A 22,376-nucleotide genomic window follows, 5' to 3' on the forward strand; every position below is an offset into this window, starting at 1 on the left:
CATCTAAATATACAGACAGAAGACAGGAGAAATCCACATTTCCTTCCCTGCTTTCTTGGAGAATTACACTGCTTTCCACCTCCTCTTCTTTTTTTCCATTTGTCTCCATCATTGGCTTTTTTTACTCTTAACCAATTAATATTTTTCATACCTAATCCTGGCAATGATAAATGTAAAAATCCAAGAGAATCCCACCTAAAATATGCCGTAGGTACCCTATTACAGGTATAGCTTCTACTTGCATGCAATATTGTAATCACATAACTGCATTTAAATGAAACCTATCTTATGCAGCCACATGTGAGAACAGCCAAAATTGGTTGACTAGTATAGGCTGTGCCTTAAAGGTCAAACAAAATTGCACTGGAAACCATGGGAATAAAATGGTTGTAGAAATGGAGCTTGCTATTGGAGATGATCTCTTATGCAGGTTTCACTGCAAAGCATATTGTAGCAATGCTCTATGAAACCTTTTATACAAAAACACATTTTATTGTAGTATCCAAGTAGAAATATGGACTAGAAAGTAACAGTAATTTGTGTGCGCATGCATGTATCCAGATGTACAAGTTACTATATATTATATATAAACATCCTAAATGTAGCTATACTTTATAATAGATGTGGTTTTAAAACTACATGCAAATACATGACGACACACAAGCAAAATTCTGACTGAAGCATAGTACCAACAACATTTCAGAGTCATTACAGACCAAAGTTATAGCATCAGTCAAATCAACCCAGAAGTCAGGTAAACCCTGGGTTTCTTGAGGAGCAACTCAGTCAAAGCCTCCGGTCATTGGTAGGTGTATATATTGACGACCAAAAGAGAACAATCAAGGACATGTGTCCCAGAAGTGAAGTTCAAAAGGTGGCTGTCAGGCAGTCATTCTAAAAGCACGTATAGCTACATAATTTAAATGTAGATAAAAAATGAAATGGCTTTCTACCTATCTGAGTAGTTGTCACTAGTTAAAGGAAACTCAAGGAATGTAGACCAAAAAAAGGTTGAACTTGAAACCACCAAGAAGCAATAAGAGGATACTCATCAAAGCAATGAAAAGTAGTTCAAGTTTGGGATTTAGATTTTGGGTACATGTATTTCAGAATACCCAATTTAAAGTAAAATTAAGGCCCTCTGTGACTCTCTGATCTTTCAGAAATTGATATTGTTTTAATGAATTTGAGCCATTTTTCACCTAAGGAGATATTTCAGGTTGAATCATACCTTGCCATGTAAGATTAAGTGACCCTCACAATTAAGGGGAGGGCAGTTATTATGGATATTAAAGTGCAACACTATAGTTTCCTGATGAACCAGGTAAGAGGGAAATGACTGAAGGGACTTCAAGCTATCTTCAGCCTAGGTACAAGCATCATTTTGCTTGTGGTAGAAGTTACCTATTTTATAGGAAAATCATTTGCGGTGCTCAAGAAAGGATGTACAGGAGGGGGGGCATTTTATCTTACTCCAGATAAAAATCTATGAAACCAATTAGTTGTCATAAATTGTACACTGTTTCTTTATTGTCTTATTCTTTATTCTTCATTCATTTTCAGCCAGGCTGTTTTTCTTCTAACTTTTCTTCCCAATTATTTCATCCTTTATAGGTCAAATAAACACTTCCCCTCAAGTTGTTAACTCCATTAAATTCATAACAGCAACTATTGGATACAAGTTCCATTTTTCAGTTCCTGCTGACACGTTTTATGATTGGGAAGATGGCAACTCAACTCAGCTGATCCTTGGAATAAACTCAGTCGACGGCTCTCCATCAGGGCCAGAAAGCTGGCTGCGGTTTAATGCATCTCACCAAACCATGTATGGCTATCCGCTCAATACTGATTTCCAATATTCACCTCAGGAGTTTGTATTATCTGCTACTGATTCAGGGGGTTTGACTGCCTGGGAACCTCTCACCATTGAGCTTTTGAGGCCCACCAGCATTCCATGCCATATTTATACCATCAGAACAAAAAACAGTTACCACTCATTCCTGAGAGAAAGAGAAAGAGTTGGTTTATTCCTTTACAAGCTTTCTAAATATTTAAACTCCAGCAGTTTTAAGAGTATCACACTGACTGCCCTCAGACCTGGGTCCACTGTAATCTCGTGGTACAATAGGTCTCTGTGTACAAACACCAACACATCACTGAGCTGGTGTTCAAGAGATGAAATCCAGGAAGTGCTGAATAAACTAAGAGTACCTGATGGAAATGTCAGCCCATATTTTGCTGAAGCAATGTTGCCAGAATACAAAATTGATATAGTTGAGAATGTTTCATATGCAGGAATCTGCTTTCCCACTACAAAACCATTTAATGAATCCTTGACTTTAAACAATACCTTGCCTACGTATAATGAAGAGAACAGTTCCTGGATTAGAAATGCCTTGTATGCCTTACTAATTAGTTTATGTGCAACTATTGTGGTGGCTCTGATAATTGTTGCCCACCGTTGTTGTAAATATCACAAAAATATTTTTGAATCACAGTCTATGACTTTTCATGGAAGACCCTTATTTGACTATGTTGACCTGGAAATGGACATGCTGAAACCCCGCAAAGCACCTGTACTTCAATGGGAGGTTCCACCCTCACCACAGTTATGGGTACCTGTGCCACCTTCTTCCCAACAGCAGCCTTGCAGACCTAATGTAACTTCACTTACCTCAAGATTGCCTCAGACTCTACCGCCTTTCCAGCCTCCAAAATATCAACTCCCACCTCATTACAAAGTAGATCTTACTAGCCAGAGTGACCAGGGCAATAGTCACAGAAGAGGTTACCCTAAATTTGGCTTATACTAAAAATTGGTCTCAAAAGAGGCACGTTTTGTCTATTATTCAGGAAGAAAATGCTCAAAACAATATGCGTCAACTTTGTATTCTGTTCTAAAATTTGAAAAAGGTATTAAATCCCAAAAGTTAAAAGGTGATGTCACAACATAGAATTCTGGAACAAACAATTAGTGCAAGATGCCAAAAGAAACAGTTATAGTTACAAAACCAAAACATTAGTGGTTTGTTTTGTAGCAACGGATTGATATGGACGGATTGCCAAGAGGCAAGTACTAACACAGTTTAGGCATTGCCTATATATCATAATTTAAATGGCCTCTTCAGATCAGAATAGCATTTTTCCAGCTCTAGTCAAAGATTTCTTCCTCTTTATTAACAAATATTTCACACCTTGTATCTGAGGATCTGAATATATTTTAAGTATCAAACCCCAGTACATTCTGAAAAACTGGAGTAGAAATATCAGCTAATTTTACAGAGTGCATAAATAACTTCTCCATGGTCACACGGCAAGTTGGTGATGGGAATGAGGAAAAGAACCCAACCCCTTTTCTCTAACCATTAGGTTGTAGATATTGGGTAAATTTTTCAAAAGTACCCAAGTCATGTTCGCCCAGATCCTCAAATATATTTAGGCTCCTGAAACTTAAGAGCCTAAATACTTTTGAGGATCCAGGCTCTAGAGCCTAAATCTCATTGAAAGTCAATAGGACAAAGGCTCCTGAATTCCTAAAATATTTTTTAAAATGGACCCTAGGTGCTTTTGACATTTTTACCTGTTAGTCACTCATCTCAGATTTGGGTGAAGCAACAGGAACTCATGAAAACTCTGGATATTTAAGTGTTAATATCCCAATCTTTTCAAATCTGTATTTAAAAAGGTATAAACAAAATTAAAAACCCACACGCAGTCCATTTCATAAACTAAAGCAATGCAGACTGCTTAATTAAGAGCACTCCTTTGCTTTTATAAAGGAAAATCAAAGGGAAGTCATACCAATGAAAACTGCGCAGGCTCTCACTCTCCACTGTAGACTAAACTGATTCAGGATCTTGGTTCCAGTGGCACAACATAATCAAAGAAGTCATAATAAAAAAAAATTATATTTGAGTATTTCCAACGTATTGAAAGTACACCACAGAATTTTATAACCTAATGTACAGATATTTAAATTGTTCATCAATTCACATACACTTCTGTACACTGGTAGAAATTCTCCTTCAAATTAGCAGCTCCTTCCATTTTATACATTTGAAATACCACAAGATCACATTAGAGAGCACTCTGGGAAAGGATGCATCCACAAAATGCACTGTACAGTGATGTTGCATCACATTATAGCAGTAGTAAAGGCTTTGATGGGAGGAGGCCATGAGACCCACTGGCATTAGAACTATGAAAAATAAATGTCTATCCTTTAAATATACGAACAGCTACAAAGTAAATCCTCTTAGGATAGCTATGTGTTCTCTTTCTATGCTGTGCTCTTGTAAAAGTACTGATATTTTGCTCTTAGAAATAGCTAATAAAAAGAATCTTGATAGGGCATGGATTAACATAGAAGTAACAAAACCTGCTTTATAGCTGAGGGAATTTATTGAGAATGATATATTGAGATGTACAAAAACACCGCAGGGATTTCCTGTATGTGTTTTGTACTTCTATTTTTGTGGGAGAGGGAAAAGAAACCAATTTTGATGATTCTCCAAATTACTTTTAAACAGGCTTTTTTCAATACCTATACTACCTATAAAATGTCTTCATCAGCCTATATATTGTGATTGAACGTACCAGGTACATCATGGAAAATGCACCTCCAGAGCTAACAATAGTGTGTCATTCATTTATATTGAAGACTATGAGAACAGTACCACACAGTTGCTGTTGAATTGTTGCAGTTGAATCGTTGTGAGTGTGGCAGCAATAGCCTGGCTTAGGAATTAAGGATGATCTGCTGTATGAACTGATGGCACTAGTTCAGGATTGTAGTGTTGCATTTATCCATAAGCTTCTTCCTCAGGACAACTGCTGAAATACCTACAAGAAGCCAACTAATTGGGTACCAAGTCTCTAGTTGATGCAAAACAGGATAGTTCAACCGAAGGTAATGGAGGTATGCCAGCTGAGGACCTGGTCTTCTGATTGGTAGGCTGAACAACAATTAGGGACAGATGATTAATTTTAAAACACCAAATAATTTCAAGCAGCCTGTACCTGAACTTGTACCACTCAATTGAAGAGGCATTTTGCCATTGACTTCTATGGAGCAGGATCAAGTCTATAGCGAGCCTATGTAGCTGCATGATCTCGTTACCATCCATCTCCTTCTTTCCTGATGCTGAGTCTTGTTTCAAATTTGATTGTAAGCTCTTCAGGGTAAGGACTATGTCCCTACATGTCTGTACTACATCTGGCACAATGGGGCCACAATCATGACGCAATGTGGGTGCTACTAGAATAGATTTATCTATCTGTAAATTGTAAACTTATGGTGAGGGGACTATCTTCACGTCTCTTGTGCAGCATCAACCACATTGTTGGCGCTTAAATATAGCATTGTGCATAAAACTAGTGTTATATTTTTATTTAGTGAACCGCCACTAAAAATGTTAAAACGTGTTAAATGTGGTAAGTTTGGACAGAAAGTGACCCAAACCTTTAAATTCTGTTAGAAGTCCAGAATGTCATCTCTGCTGAGTGCTCAACTCCAGGAAAAAATTGCAGCCATTTATTTTTGTGCCCAAGTTTGAAAATCTTAGCTTAAAAGACCACCATATACAAATTTACTAAAACCCATCCAGAGAGGAGATATGACTCTTCAAAGGGGGTATCGGAAGGGAAAGATGGAGTTGGGTAAGCATCAAAAGGGTAGAACAAAAAGTAAGTAATATAACATATAATAAATGTAACCATCTTACTTACCTCACAGGATTGTTGTGAAGCTTAAGATGAAATTATAGCCCCAATTCAGCAGGAAATTTAAGCACATGCTTTACTTTGAAGTGTATCAATACTTTGTTTACTTCAATAGGATTGCTTATGTCCTTAAAATTAGGCATATGCTTAAGTACCCTGGAGAACTGGGGCCCATTTATTTGTGAAGTGCTTTGAGATCTGGTATGGTAGATATTTTAGAAGAGCAAATATTTTTACTGAATCATGTGTAACTATTTATTTGGGTTGTTTATGCAGCATGTTTGTTTTTACATGGAACATGCAGCATTTCTCTTCCTGTGATAAAATATTTATGTGAATATTTAAAATTTGCAGGCTAATATTTATGGAACATTAAGATGGGAGGGGTAGAGAGAACCCGGATACAAAGTATAAGCACTTCTGCTTTAAGTTTGTTACAAATAACATCAATTAATGCTGAATGTTGACATTTAAATGCTCAGCTTCCAGACTTAAAAATCTTCAAAATAGACAGGAGGAAGTTCACAGCAGATAGGTGTCTCAAGCGGAGTAAGTTTTAAGATGGGAAACGGCCATAAAACAGATTCAATTCAGTAGAAGGCACCCCAGGTCAGTTCTGGCCTAATTTTAAAACCTGACTTGAATCCATCAAGCCTACAGCTGACTCAAACTCAAGTGTCAAATTGCTTTCAGACACGACTGACATTTCCCTCAAACTTGTGTTAACGCTGCTGCATCATTCTTGAGGCTTGGCCTGGTAGAAGCTTCCCACTCCCCACATCCCATGGCTAAAATCGGTCTGCAATCGTCTCCTACCTGTGAGGTCAGTGTGGTGGAGGCCCAAGTGCCCTGCTCCTGCCAGCTGCCTCACTTCTGTGTGCGCACTGTAGAGTCAGAGGTGCTTCGACTTGTGCAGAGTGAGTGTGCCGACAACACAGAGAGCAGTAAGGTGGCAGCAGTCAGCAGGAGCAGGGTATGCAGCTGCGCTGCCAATCCCAGGAGCAGCAGGAGATGATCAGAGACAACCCAACCCAAGTCAGAGAGTTAGGTTGTCTTCAGACCTGATCTGAACCTGACACTTGTAATCAGCTGCCATCAGATTGCAAGGCTCTAGGTAGCACTTTTCTTTCTGCATCAGTACTGAATCAATGCCTCAGTCTGGTGCTAGGAGACCCTATGCTGCAGGACATGCAGTCTTTCAGAGAAGAGGTGGAAACAGAGGAGTTGAGTATTTGTGGCCATTATAGATTCTATTTTACTCTCAAGAGTATGGATTCTTTGCAGAGATCTTTCAGATCAGACCTTATAAAAATTAGTCCTGTTTGCTCTGAGAAGACTTTCAACATCCAGAAGCCCTTTTTATAAAGGCAGAGATTTGCCGCAGTGTCTTTGGTCAAAGTTTTTCCTCCCCCAGCTGTTATGCAGTGCTGGGCAATGGTTGCCTTCCCATTCCAGAAGTCACTGGATTTCAGCAGTGTGGCACCAAGCTTTGAGAACCTCAGCGATCTCCATATAAATGTAAAATATGACAGACAAAGTATCATGCAAGTACTCTTTATTAACTGAGTAATGACATGATCCTATAGATTACTTAAATAATTACACCAGGTGACTCTAAAAGTAATCATCATAGAACAGGAAAGAAATATACCAAGTATTCACTTAGTAATTAGATTACATTACACTTGCTATGTAATCACCTTGAAGTGATGTATGGTACTTTACTTCTGTGCAGCTAAATGCTCAGCAGTTACAAATGTAAGGAGTACTCACATGACTTTTGTGTTCTGATCCAGCCATTATCATCATCTGTGGTCTTCAGACTTTTCTCAGTCAATGAGACTTGGCCATGTGACCTACTGACTTATTCAGAAGAAAAGCTATGTGCCAAATACTCTTCTTCTTACAGTGAGAAGCAGGGTACAGCAACTTGCACTGTAGTCCCAAGTCAGTTGTTTCTACTAGCTGCCATCAAGCAAAAAGAAGGTAATCCAAAGGTAAGTCTACTGCATGGCTGCAGAAGGAATAATCGATTGGTTTGAGCTCCGTTCTCTGAATTTGGTTTTATTGTGAACCCTCTTTGCAACCTCTTTATGTACACTCCAGTGGATGGCTAATTGAAGGGAGTAGCCAGTTACAGGAGCATTTTTGTCTCTGAATCATACCTCCTTTAAGCTGTTTCTCTCCAACTGGCTGACACACAGTCATTCATAAAGAAACCACATTCTGACATGGGAAAAAAAAAGATACCCCACACAGTAAGATCTACTCACATAGTTTTTAAGCGCTCTATTGCACTATATATGGAATCTAAAGCTCAACTCAGAGAAGGGGTTAGGATAGAATATTTAATTTGGCATTCCACAGATGCTGATGGCCAGAGTAAATTTTCCCTTCAAATTCAGAAAGGGCATTAGTGTCCACGATCCCATAATCCAGGAGGTGCCACAGAGGATAATATTGATTTAATCAGGTTTGTTAAACAATTAGCAAAATTTTGATCCCACCATGTTTAAAGGCAAGGATTTTTATTTTGTTTATTCTGTCATAAATAGCAACTACAAAAAAGTTTTGCTTTCAAACTGTATAATTTCCTTGATGAAATTAGTAATTAATCTTATTTAAGAAGTTCATGCCCTCACCCCCATCAGTTATACTCTAGTGAAGGTTTTAAACCATTCCTCACCCCATTACCCAGCTGTTGATCTGGAACTGCACACTCTCAATGAAGGAACTCCAGATTAAGAGTCTCTACTCAACAGGTATTTTTATAATTTATCTTCTCTTAGGAGTGTTTTTGAGAAGTTCTTGAGAAGTTTCATATAGATCTAAAATATATCAATACAACAGAAAAAAGCTCAAATAAAAGTTTTTTTTTAAAAATACTTGAACATTGTGCTTTTCAATATTAAACACACCTAAAAATCAGATTGTATCATTTCATAGGTTTGCTTGTGCATGTCACAGGAGAAACATATCCTTTCATTCTAAAATAGGATTGTAAAATACTTCAGGACAGGTCCCATTTGCACACAATTCACTGAATGTAATATGCAAATTTTATATTTAATAGAAAAAGGATAAAAACCAGAAAAATGTAAAACCAATCAAAGCAACAAACCTATGCAATCTTATTGAAATGGTACCAGTATCAAATCCATCATAATATATTTATGAAATACAGTCAAGCTTAATTCTTAAAAACCAACATTTATTGCCGGCTGGCTTTTCCATTTTCTGTTGATTCCATTCTGAAATATAAAAATAGGTCAAGATGACTGGTCAGAGCATACAGTTTACCTATAATGCAAACAAATTATTAAAAATAAAAGGCAAATATCTGATTTTATATAAACGTTTCTTTGTAGTTTTCTAGTAGCCCAACACTATCTTTTTATTCAGTAATCATTAAATCAGAGGAAAGTTTGCTTTCAAGGAACGTTCCACTTACAACTAGGGTAAATGAGCAATAAGTTCCATATATAAAAAGTCGCAGTTAAGACTGACATTACATTGACTCCAGCAGTGGTTAACAAAGAAAAGACAAAACACAGACTCGTGTCTGACTGTGTAGGGCCTGCTTCTCTGAATCTCTAGAGCTGTATCAGTTTCTGTCAAGTCCTTAACTGTATTTAACATTTCTTTTCCTTCATTTTTATCCTTTTGCTCAGGTTGTTGGTCACTCCCATTCTAATGATTACTTGATGGCAGTGGGGTTTGTGGGGATGCAAGGGAGTTTATTGTTCCTTAACACATTGTACAAGATGCAATAGTTTTAATCTCTGCCATGTTTGATTTAGCTACTTTTGTATTAGATACTGTTTTGGGGGCTACACTGAGCTACAGCCTGGCACACAAGGATCTGAGTTTGGGTCTTAACCTCATCTCCCATTTGGCCCCTATAAGCATAAGGAGGATTGTGCTGTGTAGACAGTCATTGGGATAAAAGGAAAGGAGCAACACCCTGAAGACAACCCTTTTCAGTTAGTGGGAAGACTGCGATGCAATAGGGGCAAAATGAATGAAAAAATATATTAATTATATATTAGGTATTCATCAATACAAACCCATTTTCCTCTTTAAGATGTTGATACAGCTCAGCTTTGTTGTTGATGGAATTCAGACGACCAATAAATTCTTGGTGTTTCCTAGAATTGGCCGTATTAATCCTATTGCTCCACAAAGACAGCAAGGACATGGGCCCTAGGATTAGATTTGAAAATAGAATCAAGGTGTTTTAATTAATGAATTCTCAAATACTAATTCAGTATAAATTTACAGAACAAAATTATACTATTTATCAGCATCAGCACAGCACACTAAAGACCAATATGAGACATGGTCCCTGTCCCAAGAAACTTACATTGTAGGTTAAATGAACAGGACAGCTGCACACAGGTGGGAGGTTTAGGCAGTATAAGGTTACCCTCACATTATATTCGTTCTATATGGTTTATTTTTTGGATTCAATACATTTGACCAAAATGGATTCCACTATTCTGTGGGCATGAAGCTGGGCCAGGCTTTGTACTTAAGCAGAGTGGTAAATGGATCCAAAGGTGGCAGACCCCATTACAGTCACACCCAATAACAGACAAATAATTGCTCTGCACCAATCCACCCTTGTCTCAAAGGTAGAAGTGAAGCCACGGCTGCTTCACTGCAATGTATGATACTGGGGCCATCAAAGGAAGCATTTCCTCCTCTTGATATCCTACCATAGGGATTGGTCTCTCCAGCTGAATGACAAGAAGCATGCCAAGTGGTCACTGTCCTTTCACCACCAGCCTCTGCTGACAGCTCTGAAATACGGCTATTCAGCCAGCAAGAATGGTGGCCCATTAGCCCAAAAACATTCCCCACCGAGAACCACCAAGGACAATGGGCAGCAGCAGAGCTCTCTGAGCTTTCCATCAGCATTTGTTATATTGGGGGTGGGGAATCTCTGTCTGTTCACTACCTCAACCCTCTCTTTACCCTTTGCAGACTGCTCCAGAGGATACTATAGCTCAAGGTATGCACAATGCAGCTATCATTAGAACCGTCACACACCACAATATTCCATTTTATATAATATGTCCATTATCTAATACAGTGGTTTTCAACCTTTTTCCATTTGCAGACCCCTAAAAATTTTGAATGGCAATGCGGAACCCTTTGGAAGTTTTACCTGTGGTCTGTGGACCCCTACCATAGAGGTCTTAGACTGAAAAGTGACTGAACAGAATTCAACTATAAATGTTGCATGTGCTCGGCATGGCATTTGATGCAGCGTGAGAAAGGGTGTTAAACTGTGGGTTTCTATAGTAACTACAATACTTCTGGGTTTTGACCTGTATGTGGGGTATTCACATATTTTTGATTGATCATAAAAACAGAATGCATTTTCTGGGATCTGAAACTTTATTTTCTTTTCATGGACCCCTTAGACAGTCTGCAGACCATCAGGGGTCCGCAGACCACAGACTGAAAAATCACTGATCCAACAGATTATACACACACAAAAATCAGAAGACATCTCTAAGAATTCAGAATGTTCTAATTAAACTAAAACTAATGCTTCAAATCTCTCCAAGACTCAATTCTTTTGCAGCTGACACCTCACTTTAAGACAATTAGATGTCCTCTGCCAAACCTCATTCATTCTGTCTGTAACTTGGCTGCTGTGCATTTCTTTCACATATAGGTGTATGCTGCATTGTATTCCACCTCTATGCCATATTTAACACTTTATAGAAAAGAGCCCTCACCAAGTAAAGACATATTATCCCAAAATAAATACATTTTACATTTTCTAGTAACTCTTCTGTTCTCCTCTGCGTTACCCTCACGGCTTTTTATTCTACATTAGTTACATCTCTATGTAAGGAAGTGAATTTTGAATCCAACCTATTTATTACCTAGATTAGGATCAGACTCTGACCCTTCTGCACATTCAGAAGCTCCTTACTCTAGATGTAATGCCACAGAAATCAATGGAACTATATACACTGTAAGATATTATCCAAATGTAAAACTATCACAATCTGGCCCCTAATGAACAGCAATCAGATGGAACTCAAATCAGGAACATAAAGGCTCTGTATCACAAGTATCAGTACCCAGAACCTTCATCCTCATAGCTCATTTTTCATCCCTCCACCTTGACCAAAACTGTTCAGGTCTTAGTAAGTTCGCCCACTTTGTAAATAAAGAGTTGGCCATAACTGCCATTAGCACTGAATGACTAAATCTACATGCAGTGTGTTCAAGAGATACACTTTTACCTTAGGCAAGCAAATATGAACTGTTCTAACAACCATATAGGAGATCTTGCAAGTCACACCAATTTTATCTGGATTTACTATTTTTCAAAATCTATTGCAATCATTTTGACTTACCTTTTGTTTTTTCCACTGGAGGTATTTCATCTATCATAACAAGAGGCTTTTTGTTAGGTGGTTCAGGAGAATCAGGAGAATCTTTTATAACTTCAGCTTCTGCCAGTTCCTCTTTTTCACGATCCAATACACCTTTTAATCTTGAAGGGGAAAAGGAAGGAAAAAAAGATGAGACTTCAGAGAGCACCAATAATACACTTCTCATTTACAGAATTCTTCAAGGTTATCCATATAACATCTGTCCCAGTACAACAATCATTTTGTCCGAGAGTCATGAGATAGATGGAAATAACCAGAAAAGCCATTGGCTAAGTATTTTCTTCGATGCACGCCAAAAGGAAACGGGAATGACCTGACACTCAATTTCATTTCAATTAGTTTTTGATATTTATATTGCACTCATTATTGTGATAATTGGTTGTGCCAGAGATTTAAAGGCACGATTGCTGCTAACAATCTGGACAACTCAAACCCACTGCTGACTCCAGGTTTGAGCCTGAACCAGTTTGCTCCCATTTGTGTCCCTACCTCTGTCTCACACTAGGAGAGAAAGGAAATCATAGTATTGGACTTGACCACATGCGCAGGTAGATGTAAGTATCATCAGCATGGTGACAACACTGCAGGCCAAAACATTCATTTCATTAGGGGCCATATGCACACAGAACAGCACATACAAGTTGAGCTTAGAGCTGAGTAACCATTTTTTCTGAGTCTCAACTTTATGACTTCTTTCAAAGAGAAGTTTGAAAGGGCAAAAAAAGAAAATACTCAAGAAATTCATGACTAGACAGATTAACTGATCCTTTGTGATTACACATCATATCAGCTGACAGGACAACTTTTTTTCCTTAAAGGTACGAAAAAAGTAGGTCCAAAGTCAATAAAACTTGATGCTTATCTACACAGAACTCAGTGCAGAGAAACCTGGAGCATTTAACTGTCTATGAGGGCACCTAAACAATCAACCTGAGTTCAGAATAAATTAAATTAAATTCTCTATGGTTTTCAATCACACTTCATATTAGGGTTTGTTTATAAAAAGTTAGTAACATATGTAGTACATTACAGATGGGTATACACCTAAACAGTAGAAGGTGCTATAGATTGTTAAGTCAAAGTTTAGCAATTTACTGTTATTTTGGCCATTATAACAATTGATTAAACATTTATTAAAATATCTACAATTTGTTATCCCATCATAAACTATTTATAAAAGTGTACCTTATAATACATTATTTCAGATTTGGGAAATTTATCTGAACATCATACTTGGGGTTTTGATACTTAAAGTTTACTTGTAGCTGCTTACATGTATGCCCTTTATAAACAAACTAACATCCATGTTAGTTAAAGCAGTTAACCTTTTAAAAATTCTAATGCTAGACTGTGTTGCTTATTACATACTTCATACTGGTATGCAGAAGCATATATTAATTCAAAAAATTCACCTTTCTGATTCCTGCCAGGGTTTTTCTAGTTCATAATCTTTTCCTGATTTCTCTGTCTTGTCTTCTTTTTCTTCTCTCTTCCTCCCTCGTTTCTTGCGCTCCTCTTCTTCAGGAGGTTTGCTTCTGCAAGCTAGTAGACACTCCAAGACTCGCTGGTGTTTATCGGAGTTATGTATATGTGCTCTAACGAGGGTCTCCAATTCATTCCACATAATCCGGTATTGCTCATCTCTATCCACAGGCACAAAATAAAATCTTTACATATTTACACACACATGTATGCACTCTCCAGGTTGTAAAAGTCATTTATATATTAACTAACCAAAGTTTAAAACAATTACAATCCAGTAGATTGAGCTTAATTTTTTAAAAAATGTCTCAGTCAAGTAGGCTTTCTCCAACTCCCTTTTATTGGAGTTCTGATCGCCTTGTATTGTTCCACTCTTGGAAGCATCAGAGTCATGTAGCATGTGGACATGCTCAGTTGCTTCCAACAAAACTGAACTTGCAATTAAATCTAATACCCCAATCTCTCCTTGAGACATAATCATCAATTTTCTAGATCAAGGAGACATTGCCGAAACCTATTAAAGTCACTTGAGCCCAACCAACTGAAGAGGCAAGAAGAAACCTTTTTTTTAATGCTGGGACAGGTAGAGATCCATCTGTTTACTGCCAGATTCAAATGTGTGTGTGTGTGTGTGTGTGTGTGTGTGTGTGTGTGTGTGTGTGTGTGTGTGTTTCTCTTAGACAAAAATTAAAAGACAAAATAATACAGAATCATCATAATATAACACTACAGAATAGCTCAAGTATCTTTGGTAAACTTTCTGTTATGGTAAATTTTCTGTTCATACTCAGGCAACCATCCTGCCAAGGATTAGATTGATGTACAAGAAATGCAGGTCACTATTCGAATGGATGGAATATCAGAGACTTCCAAATTTGTCGTAAGAGAAATTCCATCTCTTACATAAAATGTTTTGACAATGGCATGACTACTTTTAAGATAATCAAATATTAAAAATATTTTAAAACACAATAGCTTTGGAAGTCTCTGGTTTCCATGATCCCCAGGTGACCTGCATTTCCTCTGTTCTAACCTAGAGTAAGATGGTGTTTTCCTGTGTGCTGGTTATTTTTTTGCTTTTAAAAGTATCTTAAATATACGAAAACATTTTTTTGGTAAGATGAGATTGAATCTGTTTCAAGTTACAACTGAGTTTTTCCTTTAACATAAAATCAGGAAAATAGGATTACAGCTCTAAATGATGCAGCCAAACATTTATTTTGTATGTGTATTTAGTATAGTGGACTCTAAATTACCTTTGACTGTCCAATTTAAAACACAAGGTTCACCTGGAATGTATGCAGATATGATTCTCTCTTTTTTTTTTTTTTTTTTTTGGTGTGCAAAAGTACAACAAAATTAATAAATGTTAAACCTTTTTGGACCCTTTCCCCTGGTACCAACTGTTGAAATTGGCAGTGGATCATTTTTCCTCTCCATATCTACTAAGTTGTATACTGTTTTCTGACAATTCAGAACATCCTCATCTGTCAGAGCTTCTTTAACAATAACACTGGCTAATGGCACTACCTGCAAGATAAACAAAACAGAACAAAAAAATTTGCATTTAGTTGGGAAATGGAGATTTGGAAGCATACCAAAACTTAACATTAAACAACAGAAATCCTTTAACCTACATTCTGAAGTATCCCCAACATGCATCATTACATGAAGTCTCCCTCTTAACCCAATAGCTTTGCATCCAACTGAATTCCATGTAATGGGAGACATTTGGATACAGATTTATAGTTGTAAAATATACACAAAGTACTTAATCAAAAGTGAGAGTCAAAACATTATTCTGAATTTGTTTTTGTTGATTTGTCTGTAGCATGCTATCAGCTATGCAGTTTTTTACTGATATTAACTCTTCCCCAAGTACAGTTTTAAAAACTTACTCCAGAACAGAATAGAAAAGGAAAGCTACAAATCCATGGTCACTTACAGCTTGCATGTTGAAGATGGTGGTTTGTGAAATAATCATAGGCCAGTAACGAGTATGTTTCTCTAATTGATCTTTTGCTCGTTCCAAAGGAATCTCAAGACTTCCATCGATCTTATATCTGGGGTCTAGAAAAGGAGTTAATCTGTTTTCCCTCATAAATTCACCAAAATCCTAATGATAACCAAACAAGATAAAATTAGGAACTTCTTGTACAAAGTAACTTTCATTGAATGGCTCAAACATCATTGCCTCCCTTATGAATAATGCAGAAAGGAAAAAGACCTCTAGTTTTTAGGGCTAAATTCTATGTTCAATATTCTTATGAGCAATTCTATTTTGGATTCATATAGACAGTGTTTAAGGAAGATGTTTATCAAATCTTAACTTCCTAAAATTTTGTGAAGTTAAGATTTCATGATGTCGGAACAAATGCATTGCTTTCGATTAGTGATAATGATTTACATATATTAAAGTTTTATTCTGCTTTTTTACAGGCCATTTTTTGCTAATGTGCACTGAATGCAGAGGATATCAGTTTAAAAAGAGTAAAATGAGTCTCTTTACAGTGCCCCTGCCACACCTCCGAGTCTTTAAACTCCATCCTTTTGTCATCTGTTCAGTTCAGCTACTCTCAAAAAGACCCTCATTATGACAATTAGCTTTCTGATAGAGAGCTGGATGCATGGCTGTCTGGATCCAGTCCACCTCAAACCTTTGTTGAGATAAACAGTGTTTATAACCAATGAGAGCATTTCAGAAAGTTAATATTACCTAAAGCATGCAAGCACTTATGTGGGAAAGAAAGAGACAGTCGGTTTCTAGAAAGTGGTCATATGTGTGTGTCAACAAACGCTGACTATATAACAATAATTGTATGAAGAAATAGTTGATCCAAATTTGTGTCTTTTTTTTTTTTTTTTTTTTTTTTAAAGTGACCTACTATTTCTTACATTACAGAATGGTTGTTTCAACCCACTTACTCCTCTCCCCTGCATTCTGATGAACTGTTGAGTAAAACTAAGAACATCAATAGTAAAATCTTACTGTAATCCTGTAGTCTGTGACTCTCCCACCACATCCTTCACTAATTGAAGGGGGATCTTCCAGAATTGATCGAGAACTGCTCAATACATGCAGGAAAATCTCTCCTCCATGACTACTAAGCATGTGGCTAATTACTTTAGAGCCAGACTTGCGTGGTTGTTCCAACAAAACTGAACGACCTATTAGAATTGAGATCAGTTTGATTAGCTACTGAGTGCAGCAAGTTACATTTAAAGATATTCTACAGGTTTATATTTAACCACCCAGCCACCCAACCCCCAGTTGTGTTAAGCTACTGTAGGTCTTTTACTAAACTCATACTAGTAATTCTACATGTTTCCTATAGAGCTTTAATTTAATCCCTGCATTTAGATAGGTTATTATGGAACATAGCACTCTTCCCGCATTACATAAAAAGAGCTCAAACTATGTACTTTCTTACCTTTTGATCATTCAGAAAATATGGTTCTTATGGAGATAAATTTTTGTAAAATGTAATGAAAATGCTACACAGTATTTGGTCAACCAAATTGTGACCCAAACACACAACCTGTTCTCACTGAAGACTAAGGGACATGGTAAATATGCAATTTAAAAAACTACCTTGTGAGAATTATTTGAGCACAAGCGTATCTTACGTTTTTTGTTTCAAGGGAAACATTCATGTTCACAAAAGTAAAAAATCATTTATTTTCTTGAAATTAAGACTATGCATTATAAAATCTTCACCCTCAAAAGAATATATTTAGTAGAGTTATGGTAACAATGTAATGATAAACTGACCAACCAAATCCTTGGTTGACCACAATGCTAATTAGTATGTCGGCTTCACTCAGGTAAAATACCATCCTAGTATATGAAAATAAATGTATGAGGTCACATGACCACCTATTTAGAACAACTGTGGGTGGCAAGGATAGTATTCACTGATCCTTGATTCTGTCACAATCGCTGACAGCTGCCTATCCTATACATATGACAAGATATATTGTTACCCTAGCTCAAAATTGGATTAAATTTAAAATCAGAAAGTTTATAGAGGTGAGTAGAAGGGAAGATATTTTTAGTCTCTTGAATGACAGACAGTGAGGGATACACTGAGAAGTCCCTATCCCGTACTGAATCCCTGCAGCATGTTTCAGAGAAAATTGCAAATGCTTTGCAATATAGAACAATTTCTACTTAACTTATAAGGTCAAGAAAACTTATTTTCCAGTTTTTTGATGGAAGAACCCTTAATTATTTCACTTCTATTCTGAAAGAATACTTAATACAATTAAGCATTGAGATCAAACATTATTATTAATCAGCTATACTGTAATTCAAGAAGAGATGTAATATTAAAATAAATGTTTATTACTAAGCACAGAATATGCTATGTTGGGATTTGGAAAAAAACTAAAGCAATCAGGATTCCTCTCCCTTTCCCAGTTCATCTCCCCTTTTCTAGGCTTCTTAATCTCAGATAATTTTTATTCCATTTACCTTCAAATATAGTTATCAGTTAATATCTATCTAGATGTTTGTTGCACCATCTTGCTTCTGTATTACTGGTCTTTACACAGTTAATATGACTTCTGTAATAATGTGAGTATCTAAATGTTTTACATTCTGTACAACATGGATATACCTACACATTTTTCAAAAGGGATAAATGTTCTATTTGCAACATTAACCATTTTTAAAATGTTTAGCCACAAAAACAATTTACCATTGAGAAGAAAGTTTGTAAGGCAGGAGGAAGGTCGGCTGTTTACATCTACAGGTGAGATTCTGTATGCTCCAGTGCAATAATGCAATTCTGAAAAGTAAAATTAAAAAAAAAACCAAACAAACGTAGAAAGGTTTTTAGCTTAGTTCCAGAGAGGGAAAAAGAACATACCACCTGGAAGGCATGAAGCTACTCTTACAAAATACCAATATTAGTTGAAGTGATTTATTTGTGAAATTTCCTTGAGAGAGAGAAAGAAGAAAAAAAGCTGCAGAGCAATGTTACTACAAAATTATAATATATTTACTAACTGATGATTCAAACCACAGAAAATTAATGGAGGGAAAAATACATTATCTGACTAGGAAATTAATGAACTCTTGTAGCCAGCGAACAAGCAGTTTGCTTGGCAGAAGGAGAAAAACACTAGTTTCCCCATCTCCTACATAAATAAGTCACTGATTAGCCAGCATCAAGAGCATTAAGTATGACAAGATAGTGACTGTATGCATACAGTGGCCAAATCACAGCACTAGAGGCTGCAGCCTCTTTGGGCACCTGCTGACTGTCAGTAAAGCAAACGGTGGCAAGAGACAGTGGGTATAGGGAATAAAAAGGAAAGAACAGTAGTGCAATCAATCAGGGAATAATATTTCTGATGTTTGGATACCATTGGGGAGAAAAAAACCTAGTGCAGGACAGAAAGTGTTTCTCAAACATTTACAAAAAATACAGTACTTACCAACACTGTTTGTTCGTGGTGTGCACCATTTTAATGTTACAGTTTCTTTAAAAGTGACCTCTCTGCTATTGCCACCTATATGATTATCACCTGCAACAGTAAGTTAGAGAAAATGTATCACAACAAGTAGTCAGTACTATTTAATATATTATATTACAGAATACAAAAATCTAACAATTATAACTAATTTTACGATTCTATTACGGAGATCATGAATTCCATGACTTTCTGGGATCTCTGTTCAGACTTGTTTGGCTTCAGCTAGCCGCAATGGTGGGGCTGGAGCAGGAACCAGGAACAGCAATGGAACCAGAGCAGCAGCTGGGGCTAGAGTAGCGGGCCAGTGGTCAGTCTCTGCCGCCAGAACAGCAGCCTCGGGACCGGCAGAGCAGTGGTGGGGCTGGAGCCCACAGCAGGACTCAAACTGTTAGTCCCCCTGCAGGGTATTTTTAGTAAAAGTCATGGACAGATCCTGGGCTTATATGACTTTTTGCTTATTGCCAGTGACCTGTCCATGACTTTTACTAAAAATACCTGAGACAAAATCTTAACCCTAATTATAACCCTTATATAAATATATGATGGTGCTGTAGAATCCCTTCTATTACCTGAATGAGAGGGTTTAACATAAAAGATGTATTATCTGGCATCTGAACTTGATTCTAGAAAGAGAATATGATGATTTTTTAAAAACTAAATATCCAAAATAAGATTAAAAACATCCCCAAACCCAGAAGTTTTCAGAAATGACATCTAAAATTTTAACCATAAATATTTTTAGGTCAGCAAAGTTGTTGCAGCACAGACAAACTTGGTATAAGAAACCATGCGCGCAAAATACCTAGGTGTTCAAGTAGGCATGTTCAACCTAATGGCTACATTAAGGCTCCTGAAAAGGTGTCCCTCTAAGTATCATTTTATTATTTAAAAGCAAAAATATATTTACAAGTTTTCTAGCTGTAACAGGACAATAAGTTTATTTTCAAAATATATATAATACACAAAGGATGGGTGATGACCTTCTGTGCAAAAATTTTGCACCTGCTAGGTGTCAGAACCTTTGTTTTGAACTGATTAGTTATAATTAAAATTGTATTATAAACATCTCAAAAATCATAACTGAAAATTTATGTAAAGCACACATTTGACAGGTTGTACTGCTTTCTTCCCTTTTGCAAAAAAATAGCAGGTACTGTTATTCAATCTTTGTCCTTTCTGGTCCAATGTGAGCACCTCTCATCATGTAGTTCTGGCCATGAATGTTAAGATGCAGTGCTAAAACACTTCCTTACAAATGTCTTATTTACAGCTGATCTGACAGGAAGCAGTGAATCACAGGAAAGCAATATAAAATATATAGACATATAATAATGCTTTCAAGACAATGCAGTAGATTCTTGCTAATTAGTGCTTTGCTAGTCTGAATTTCCAATAATCTGCACACCCTAAGGAAAGATAAATTTTATATCAAGTCTCAAATTACTGGTGTTACTATTTACAAAATATACTTCAAAATATTATGCTCTAGTGGGTGAACTAGACAGGTATATATTGGGTTATGTAGGAAATCAGGACTGTCCTTATTTACTTTTTCTGATCAAGAAATCTAAGAAACATGTACTAATATAGGTCTTGCATGATCTGGCCTTTACTCCTGCAAGTAGTCTTTACCCACACAAAGTCACACTGAAGTCAACCCTGCAGGTTGCTATTAAGAGTAAGATAATCAGAATAATTTTAGATACTCAAACAGAGATCGCCTAAAGAATGTCAGTCAGATCTATTTCATCTCAATTGTGCAGCAGCCACAACATCTTTTTTTTTTTTTTTTTTTTAAACCCATCTAACTGGTCCGAATGCCCACTTTTCTGGTCAACAGAGTCAACATTCTTAAAAGGGGAAGTGCTGTCTAGGCTGCTCTCTCCTGTCCAATATATTCCCATAGATGGGCTTGAAAAAATCCACTTTGCTTCATAAACTTGTCCAAGTAAACTTTCCCAGGTGAATGTCAACTGACTTCTGCAGAATCCAAGCTTCTGTTCATGGCTGCATAGATAACATTCCAAATGTGGCCTGAAAGTAAATACTAGTCTGTGCTGCTTCTCATAGCTTTGTCTAACTGCAGCAGACTGAAAACTTAACAGTACTAGCAGCTCTCACAAAAGATATTCAGAACCCTGGATCATTTTCACTTTCCTGCTGGTTCGAAGTGGGCAGTGTAGGGAAGATCCTTGTCCATCTTTGCAATGGCAAAAAGGCTCTAGGATGAGAATGATCCTTCCAGAAGCCAAAGTCTTACTGAGCACATTTCACATTTTTCAGACACCTGACGCCTCCCAGCCAGAGGAAGATATAGAAGAGGGAGGTCCCAAGGAGGTTTCAAAGACAATAAGTAAGTTAATAGAAAACCATTCCCCCCCCCCCACCTCTCTCAGTAGGTGGGAAGGGAAGGGGGAAAAGATGTAGGCCTCCATATTTATAAATTTACACAGACAAATCCATAGGTTTATGTGGAGACGCAAAGAAAAACCCACATTTTACTGAATAAACTGTGGACGAAAAGAAAAGGGGGAGAAAAAAAAAAAGAGGAGGGGGAGTACTTTTATTATTCTATTTAAGTTGGGAAGATAAGAAAAGACACTACCTGGCTCATAATACAAGTCCAGGCCAATCCAAATGCATTACTGTACTATCATCAGTCTCTTCCCTCACTGCTTCAATTAAGGACAAAATTGCAAAATATTTTTGATCATACATCACTCTTAAAATCTGTAACAGAGTAATTGTAAAAGACAATTAGGTAGTTTCTCCCTCACAGTAACCCGTGGTAATTCCCCCCCTTTCTCAAAAAAACCAAACCAAACCATCAAAACACTCCACTCATTCATCCCTGGGCCAGATGGTTCTAAATGAGGGGGGCAGGATATCTGCTTCATATTTTCAGGTGGAAGTTTGTATCTGCTCAAAGTGAGGAAAATGTTTTCGTTAAGCCCAGTTTTGGCCTTCCAATATTTGTACATTAAAATTAGAGCTTGGACAGCCAGACCCTGTTTCTAGATCACAAGTACGCCACATGGCAAAGCTGCCCAAAACTGCACTGGAGTTAGGCTGAACTGTAGGAGAGGACTGTAAGAGATGAAACCAAAAGCTAAAGATTATACTGGAATAGAAAAAACTGTGGGAGAATAAGGGCTCAAATCATCTCTGTTAATTTTAAGAGGAAGGAATTACTGTTCACTCGTATACACTCCACTTTTCAGCTGCCAGCGTTCTATAGGAAATTTAATCTAGCATACCCCACATCAGAGACGA

General features: G+C 37.1%; 1 protein-coding gene across 4 annotated transcripts in view; it reads right to left on the minus strand.

Moving 5' to 3' along the window:
* Positions 1 to 7,259: 7,259 nt before the first annotated feature.
* The window catches only part of INTS13 (integrator complex subunit 13), a 34,082-nt gene continuing 18,965 nt past the window's right edge, over positions 7,260 to 22,376 (minus strand). For 3 of the 4 annotated variants that reach the window (XM_067559276.1, XM_067559275.1, XM_067559274.1), the window contains 9 exons: positions 19,065 to 19,154; positions 18,323 to 18,412; positions 16,612 to 16,790; positions 15,568 to 15,738; positions 14,998 to 15,152; positions 13,553 to 13,783; positions 12,102 to 12,241; positions 9,789 to 9,924; positions 7,260 to 8,972 (listed from right to left, as the gene is read on the minus strand). In XM_067559276.1, the coding sequence (XP_067415377.1) occupies positions 8,933 to 8,972; positions 9,789 to 9,924; positions 12,102 to 12,241; positions 13,553 to 13,783; positions 14,998 to 15,152; positions 15,568 to 15,738; positions 16,612 to 16,790; positions 18,323 to 18,412; positions 19,065 to 19,154 (1,232 nt within the window). In that variant the 3' untranslated portion in view covers positions 7,260 to 8,932. The remainder of the gene's footprint in view (positions 8,973 to 9,788; positions 9,925 to 12,101; positions 12,242 to 13,552; positions 13,784 to 14,997; positions 15,153 to 15,567; positions 15,739 to 16,611; positions 16,791 to 18,322; positions 18,413 to 19,064; positions 19,155 to 22,376) is intronic. The other variant, XR_010921946.1, reaches the window with a different exon arrangement.

This window comes from Emydura macquarii, unplaced genomic scaffold, assembly GCF_026122565.2.
Source record: "Emydura macquarii macquarii isolate MOO-44397 ecotype Brisbane River unplaced genomic scaffold, CSIRO-AGI_Emac_v2 contig_2205, whole genome shotgun sequence".
Lineage (NCBI taxonomy): Eukaryota > Metazoa > Chordata > Testudines > Chelidae > Emydura > Emydura macquarii.